This window comes from Prinia subflava, chromosome 12 (genome assembly GCF_021018805.1).
Source record: "Prinia subflava isolate CZ2003 ecotype Zambia chromosome 12, Cam_Psub_1.2, whole genome shotgun sequence".
Classification (NCBI taxonomy): Eukaryota; Metazoa; Chordata; class Aves; order Passeriformes; family Cisticolidae; genus Prinia; species Prinia subflava.
The window spans coordinates 10,549,783-10,558,758 of NC_086258.1; the positions used below are offsets into that span (position 1 = coordinate 10,549,783).

The 8,976-nt window shown below is 42.7% G+C and overlaps 1 protein-coding gene across 4 annotated transcripts in view; it reads right to left on the reverse strand.

Moving 5' to 3' along the window:
• Nucleotides 1-8,976, reverse strand: part of MAPKAP1 (MAPK associated protein 1) — a 79,532-nt gene that overhangs the window by 46,145 nt on the left and 24,411 nt on the right. For all 4 annotated transcript variants that reach the window (XM_063409787.1, XM_063409788.1, XM_063409789.1 and 1 more), the window contains one exon: nt 1,427-1,599. In XM_063409787.1, coding sequence (XP_063265857.1) covers nt 1,427-1,599 — 173 coding nt within the window. The remainder of the gene's footprint in view (nt 1-1,426; nt 1,600-8,976) is intronic.

Consider the following 8,976-nt stretch of genomic DNA (forward strand, 5'->3'; position numbering starts at 1 on the left):
CTGTGTCCAACACGTGCTCTTGGGAACTCAGGCCTCCATTTTTATTTATTTTATTATTTCTGCCCTGAGATTTGATTACATTGGACAGCCTCCTTGCTCATGAGCACTTTTTGACACATCATAATATCTTATCCTTCAAGGCAGACAGAGAAATTCATTTCTTCCCACTGTTGCCTTTTGCTGTGGGCAGTGATGGTTCACAGAACACTCCACTCACGGGGGCTGTTCCATTTGAGGTCTGCTGTGCTCCTGAAAAATGTGTGTGTGCCCAAAGACTGACATCAGTGGTGTCTCACTCGTTAAAAATAACCTAATCATACACAAAGGACACTTCTCTGAACTTGTGATATAATGAACAGAAATTAATAACAGCAAATGAAATGGCACCATCTGCAAATGATTTTATATTTCTTCTCCAGAACAAAAACAAAAAGGACAAATCAAACCCAAGTGTTTAACCTCAGAAAGATCTCACGTGTTTGTTGAGAAGAGCTAAGGGGAAACCTGTATCCAAAGAAAGAATATCCATGGAAGTGTTTTCAAGAGGAGCCTTCCCGAGTGCCCTAAACAGAAATCAGCAAATCCAAACATGGGAGCCCAGTGACCTCACTCCTGTTCCCCCCACAACTGTTCCTCAACAGCAGCTGAGGCTGCTGAACCCTCCAGGGCTCCTGAAAAATGCTGAAAGAGTGAGCTGCAAAATTCAGGATCAAAAAACCCCACCCCATTCCTTCAATATTCCAGGAGCAATAATAAAGTGAAATTTGGCTCATATAGAAAAAAACCCAAACAAAACTATCAACCTCCTTTGCACCAGGGACATCCCTGCCTGTAACTGCTACTGACAACTCTGTAATAAAATATCTGAAGTTCTCACTTTGTATTCTATGGCCCAGCAAAACCAGAAGGATTTTACACAACTGCTCTAAAAGGAAAACTGCTCAGGTGAGCTGCTCTGAAGAGCCTTTTTATGCATCTCATGTCATCTGCCAGGAAAAAGGAACAGCTCTCACTAAACACCACCAGTGCCCCAGCAGGGCAAAGGGACTTAGAGGAGTTCTGGGCTTTATCTGACACCTTGTGATCTCAGCCATTAAGAACACTACCAAAAAATAGATGGGACACGAAGTAACAAATGCCTCTGTGACAGCAAAAGAGGTAAAGTTTGCATTATTTTTACATATTTTTGAAATGATGATTCATTTACAGATCCAGGCCTTCCTGCTGATCATTTCCCAGCACACAGCAGTTAATTGAAAGAGGAATGGCTGGAGGTGCACGTGTGCTGCTCGGAGGGAAATGCTGATAAATGGGAAGGTGCCAAGGTTTATACACCCAAACTCTGACACAGAAATCCATTTCAGTACGCAAACAGGCTGCAGAGGAGAAATTCAGAGGTGAAGAGGTAGTAAGGAAAGAGCATTACTTCAGCTTGGGTTCCCGTCCCTCACTTGTATATTGCCAGCAGATGAGCCCGATCAGGTCGTGCACCTTGGCGTTGGCGATGGTCACCACGGTCATGGGCTGCAGCTTGTCCTGGCTGCTGTGCAGCGGGAGGTAGACGTCGATTTTTTTGGTTGCCGTTGTACCAACGTGGCCCTGTTGAGGAAACAGATTCCATCAGAATGTTTCAAAAAGTGTGACAGGGTTTATAGAAAATCTGGGCGGGTGGAATTCTGTTCAGCAGGAAGACTAAAATATGCTGCTGTGGCTTAAAATTGGAAGAAGATTGAACATTTAAATTCCAATTGTTTCCCTGCTGTTTATCTGTAAAAAGGACATGAAATATCTGGACATGATTTCACAGATTTCCATAAAGAGCCTGAGCTTTGCTGCAGGATCCCATGCTCTTGCAGAATCCAAAAAAACTGAATTACATGTGGAATGGGGAGGAAGAGGGACCCAACAAACCAGCCTAAGACTTCTGAAGAGCACTGTCCTTGTTTCTGCATTTCTGTTGCCTTCTGCAGTTCCTCCTCACTATCCAAGGAGCCCCCAGAGGGGGCACAGACACCCACTCACCAAGGCTTGGCCTTGACTTGCCAAGAGAAGAACAAAATCACACCCACAGCTGAGCCACTGAAGTGTTCTGTTTGAAGACACCAAGAAGAATCAGCTAATATTGGGCTTTATTGGAAAATAATCAGTTTTGTACCCTGGAGACTGACAAATAAATAAACCATAAAACACGCAGCAACACAGAGATCTACAAAGTTTGAATTACAAGAAAAGAATGTTGAATCCACTGCAGGTAGTACTGCAGCTTTCACCCCGAAATCTTTTAAACAGACAAAAGATTGCACATCCTGATCCCTCTTCCAAAGCACTCAACTCTGTATCTCCATCTCTCTCCATACTACAAGGGCCTTGAGAAGAGAAAGGGTTTCTTAAATGAATCACTTGGAATTCTAAGTAACAGAATAAAAGGATTCAATGCTATAAATCTATAATGAGAGCATAAAACAGGGAATTAAATGCCATGTGCTAATTTCAATATATTGTTAAAAACCATTTGATCCTTCAGTGTGATTATAAATTAGAGAAGTAATAGGAATTTAAAGATTAAAGTTATTCATTCTGGCATAGCTAAAAGTATTATTAAAATCCATCCCAACATAATAAATTTGTTTTTTAAGAAAGCATTTTTGCAGAACAGATACCTTCTCTTCCCATATTTTTAGGGTAAGAAGAAACTGGTTTTGCTCATTTAAAGGAAGGGTTAGGTTTGCAACAGAACATGGGACATTCCTTCACTTTGTTTGGATAAACCTGAACAACCTTTGCTTGAGCTCATGTGCCTGAACCCCCTGAGATACCACCCACAACCTCACGAGATCATGAACACAACTGGGCTGCAGCTGGGAAAAACACAATGGTGGGTTTCTTTCTCTCTGTCTCTCTTGCTTTTCTACTTCCATGACTTATTTTTGAAGGGAAATAAACCGGTCCCAGGTGAGAAATCACCTGTCTGTGCCCAGGTGCACACACCCAGGGCTGAGCGTGTCGGTGGCCAGAGACACCCCAGGGCTGAGGCTGCCTTGGCAGGAGAAGGAGAAAACAGCACTCACCAGGAAATTAATGTGGCTCCTTGGCACGCTAAGCCAGTTACATATATAAATCCAAGGAGGGCAGAACCATAAGTAATGCTGGGTCCTGATAATGGAAAATCCAAGAAAAATGGACACCCAGATGTGGGAGTGGATGCCAAGGTTACAATTGATACACCCAGCACCAGGGAAGGGACAAACGAGCCCAAGAGGCCACATTATCCATCAGCACTGCAGGAACGCAGGGAACTCACAACCCAAACCCAGGAATTTATAAAATCACCCTGTTCAGGGACCCTGGGCTATCACAAACCTGACAGTCCCACTCCTGGGGCTGCTCTCACAGGCTGTGGCCAGGGTCAGACACCACCAGGGACAACTCCTGCCTTGTGCACCGCCCTGGAGTCTCCTGTGCAGGAGGAATCACTCACAACCACACCACAGCCATTCCTGGAACCACAATTACTTCTTGCTCCCAACTAAAAACTGTATTCCAAGTGGAAATGCTGAGGAAACCCAGAAGATAAAGGACAATTACTGATATTCAAAGAGGCAGCATCAAACTTTATTAATAGATCCTGTATAAAATTCAATGGAAAATCTATTCAGGGCCAGGGGCCTTACCATTTGGAGTTTCCTTAATAGCCTCCAATAAATCTGGGAAGCATAAAGGGGCTGTTAAATTAACATTTTCCTGATCTGTCACCTGTGGCACAGTTAATTTGTCAAAAAATTCTTTTAGCTTGTCACTGGACACTGTATATTCTGACAAATGAAGTCTAGAATAAAATTGACAAAATATCTCGTTAATTTTCTAGGAAATCACAAATCTGATTCCATTAAGCTTTTATTGTTAGAAATGTTATATCCCACCCATTCTTTAAGAAAGTGAGGAGTAACTGGATACAATGGAAATGTACAATAAATCATAGAAAATTTACCTAGTATTTTTATTAATGGTGCTCTCCTACAGTATGTCGAATTAAAAAAAAATATTATTCAAAATCTATCAGTTTTTCCAATGTAAGATGTCTTTCTCAGATTTAAAATCAAATTTTAATCCAAGTCCATGAGGGAATGCACCCCTTCCTGCAGTACCAGATGATGTGAGCCTCCAATGTGGTCACTGACTCTTCCCCTGACACAGGGCACAGGGAGAGCCCGTCCATCCCAGGACAGCTCACCCCTCAAAGCTGCTGCAGCCCCTGCAGCCCCTGCAGCCCCTGCAGCTCCTGCAGCCCCTGCAGCTCCTGCAGCTCCTGCAGCCCCTGCAGCTCCTGCAGCCCCTGCAGCCCCTGCAGCCCCTGCAGCCCCTGCAGCACCTGCAGCCCCCGCAGCCCCTGCAGCACCTGCAGCACCTGCAGCACCTGCAGGACGGGGAGCTGGGGGGAGAGGCAGGCACACCATGGCCCTCTCACTCCTGCTTTGCTTCACTGCACGCCATGGCACAAAATTAAAACAAAGTCCATAAACATTTCCAAGAGAAAAGTGATTGATTTTCAACACTGACAATTTACTGCCTCTCCCTGCACAATGGAGTTCTGTGACTAAATGTTATATCACTTTAAGATTAGATGTTCTAATGATATAATGCAAAGATTTTACTGAATCATTATTTAGTGGGAGTCATAAAAACCTCTTAAAATTAATCTTTCATGCACATCTAGCTTACCCAAAGTTAGCATTTAATTAGATGGCCTTGGCACGAATGAGCTTACTACTTTATTTGCTCAATCAGTATATGTCTCTTCAGTAATTATAATTAATTCAAGTCATTGACTCACCTCCCAGCAAACAACGCTAAACACTGCACAAAATGGAAACAAATGCTTTTCCCTTCCCAAATGCAAAATGTCTTCCCACTTTTAAACTCAGTTCAATGTTTTTTGGTTTGGGTGACAGGGGGCTGAATACCCTCTGTGATCCAGCAATCACCTCCACAACGTAACTTACTCGTTCTGTATTTAACTGACACACAGAAAATACTTGAAAGCAAAAAGTGGAACTATAATAACCCAGCATTTACAACACACAAAAAGTTCTAACAGATCAGAGCACAGATGTTTTTGGCAACATAAGGGACCACATTTTTCTTTTCTTCTCCAACCACCACGCTATTCCCTACCATGACAAAATGGGAATGGGGTTTATTTCATCAGGTGGTTACACCAGCACTGGAGTTTTTCATTACTTTGGGCACTTGGTTCCTTCTGTTACTCTTAAACCACACGTGGAGAACACCTCAGTGAGGCTGGGGCGCATCCCCAGCACCCTGCCAGTTCTGCAGCTTCTCAACAAAGCCTCAAAGTTGTTCCCTTCTGAAGAGAGGATTCTCCTTCGTATCACCCCAGCCTGTGCTGCAGAGTTAGCAGATCACGATGTAAAACTCCATTAACATCATTAAATACTTAATTTATCTTATTCACACTGTCACTATTCATAAAAATTTAACCCAGTAATTTCCTGTTATCCAAAGCATAACAAAGTATGAATATTTAACTCCAAGGTAAATAACACACTATTATTTTTTATTCTAAATTGTTGACTTCACTTAGCATGCCTGCTCTGTTCAGCACCACGCGATTTGTCAATTAAAGGTCCAGATGTTTCGCAGGCTGCAGAGGCAGCAGCAGCTCTGAGCAACGCGTCCTCTGCATCGCAATGATCACTACAACCCCAGCTCCAGGCTGCATGAACATGCTCATGTTTTATTCCAGCCCCCTCCTAATGTACCAGTTAATTATACAACACACAGCTGAGAAACATCACCTCCGAGCTGGACAGTTTCCTTCCACGCTTCCACCTGAACACGTCTTCACACGCACCTCAAAACCAGGATTTACATAAATAACCACACAATCAAGCACCCAAATCACTGCCTGCCCTTGCCTGGTATTCACTCCCACATTTAATAAAATTATGTAAGTCCTGAGCAAAGAATAAGACACATAATGCTGGTAACAGCACGCTTCAATTATAGTAACACGCATTCATTTATGCAACTCTCTGTGAATTAAAATCTGATTTACTTGGAGTGTTATTAATATCAATTCCTAATACTGCTGCTTTTTCCGGACGATGGGAGGGAGGGTGAAACCCCAGGTCCACCCCAGTTACAGCCCAGGCTGTGTTAAGCCCATGTAGGTGTCAGATTTAGGATGAATGGCCCTGTCCATCCCTCCCCTGCCACACTCCTGGATTTTGCCCCACACAGGCTCCCTCCCCGTGTGCCCCAGCAAACACAGAGGGTGGGGTGTCCCAGCAGCTCACCCTGCCCCTGCAGCCCTGGGCTGCTCAGCTCCCACGGCTCTAGGGAGGGACAAAAACACATTTTAGATTGATCCAAGTAGAGCTGCTCCAGCTGCAGCAGAAATGCATTCATTACCCCAAACCATCATCAAATTCCTTCTAGTGAGGAGAAGGAACAGCCTCTTCAGAAGAATTATATATATTTCACTTAGTAATAAACATTACAATTTAATACTGAGGAATAGAGTTATTCTTTGTAATAACAAAATGCAACCAAAACTTATAATTAAAACTACACCATAAACATTATTTGTGTGTTAAGGAACACGCCACGATCTATTTTAACGAACAGATGCTCTAAAAAAGACAAATGTTTTCAGAAATATTCAATCCTTGAACAGATCAGCCTCTAATCCTCTGCTTCTGCTGCACAAAGCAGACAGCTCAAGTTCCTCGAGGACATCAGCCAACCTTAGGTGGAACATTTTTAATACATCACCGTGTCACTTTTTAATGTGCCACAATCTATTAACCACATGGCAAACTAACAGGGATTTTTAAAATATGGGTTTTATAGCTTTGTGCCGGTGATTAATTAAATAAATAGCCAGCGTTTCACAAATCATCCCCCTAATTAGTGGAAGGCAGGCACTGTGCATTCCCTGGCAGTGCTGCCAGCTGAAGCTGCAGAAGGGCAGCGGCAGCGCCGGCAGCGCCAGCCCGCGCTGGCACGGCCCCGCCGCCGGCCCGCAGGTGCTGCACTCAGCTGGAACGGGGCTCCAGCTGCCTGCAAAACATGTTCTGTGCAATTATTCTCCCTCATCCTGAAGGAAACAGCCGAGGTAACAAAGGGAACACAGCCGTGCCTGCGATTTGACCTGAAGTAGCGAAGTTGTGCGTTGCGGAAAATGAACAAATATTAAAGGCAGGTGCTGGAAAAAACGCACCCGCTAAATGCTACATTTTCTGTCAAAACATCTCAAAGTTGAAGCTACAACTAATAACATGCAGTCCATTCAAAGAAGCCAAGCAAGGCTTATCATTAAAATGACTCAATTATTCTTAAAAGAAAGAGAAAATCATCTGTAAAACCTGACTGCAATCTCATCAGTTTTACTGTACCTACCTCGATACATCATTTCCCCCAGAGCTCAAATTAAACTCCTAATAGTTAACATGCTCAAGTTTTACTATAGGTTTTTCTCCAAATTATTATTAACTGGAATTTCCTGCCTAGGAAGGGTTTTATATGGAAATCTGTTCTGCAGTGTTTAGTGACACTATCACAACAGCTTTTTGCCCCTCAATTTAAAAACCATCAGAGAGACAGAATGTGACGCGGAGTCAGGCTGCTCATGGAGATGGGATTTGATTTCCTCCACCAGGCAAATTCTTTCTCAGCATCAGTCCCCAAACTACCCCCTTAAAGCCAAGCTTCCCTGCACTCAGGAAGAAATCTGCACTCTTGGACTGGGGTGTCACAGAGCGCCCACCCCACAGTGCCAGTGCAGGTCCCACAGCACTGGGAAGGAGCCCAGCCCTGAGAAGAAATAAAAATTAAAAATATGATTATGATTATGATGATACTATATATTACGATACACTGACACTTGTGTAGCATTGCACTCCCCTCCCTCCTGGCAGCAGGCAGTGCTGGCACACCAGTGCTGCCATCACAGAACCAGTTTAAGGAGGGGTCTCCCCTCCAGCACCTCAACAGCCACGTGGCACTCGGGGGCACCTCTAAAAGGACCATTAAAGACTTCAACCTCGGGAAGCTTTTGCCCTTAAAATATGTGAAAATGCACTGATGGGCTGTTCAAGAAACTTTGATGCAGGTCACTTTCTGACATAAAGTGTTTTCAGCATTTTTTCCCCCCAGGATGTAAGTCCATAGCAGCCTGAGGTGTGCTAAATTCATAAATTCAATCTCCACAAAGACAAAAGAATTTACATGGAAAAAACCTGACCATTACATTGCCTTTGCAAATTCTGAGTGGGAAATATTAAATAAATAAAAAAATAATTTAGTGAAATATAAATTTATATTGGAATCAAAAATAAACCAATTAACACTTCACTTACATTTAATGTTTAACTACAAAACAAGAACTCTTTGATCAGTGATTTCATGGTGCTTAAACAAACCCATAAGTGAGCCCTTGCTTCATAATTACCATCAGTGCTTTAAAATGAATTTTTGACTACTAGGGTTACAGTAAAGGCATAGTCTGAAAGACTGTCCTATGAGAAATTAAAGAACTCAACTTCCTCTCCCTCAGGAATGTTTGTCCCAACAAGCACGTCTGCTAAATGGACACATCCAACTCTTCTGCAAACAGCAGCCAGCAGAAACACATGCTAATAAAACATTTCCATATTTCTTTGGCTGTTAAGAACCTCAACTTGTGAATACGTTTTTCATTTGATTTGATCTGTAATTAAGGGAAAGATAATGACACTACTAAATTGCTAAAAATCAATTAGATAGAATAAAACGCAATATGATTCAGCCAAAAGATTAACAAGTGCATTATAAAAACTCTTTAAAATTCTTTAATTCTAATTAAGCTGCTTTAAATGGCCGTGGCCTAAAAAATGCTTTTAATTTCAAGGCATCACGGATTTTCCTGCGTGTTTCACTGTACTGGCTGTTTGCCTATTTTATTTTTAAAGAAGA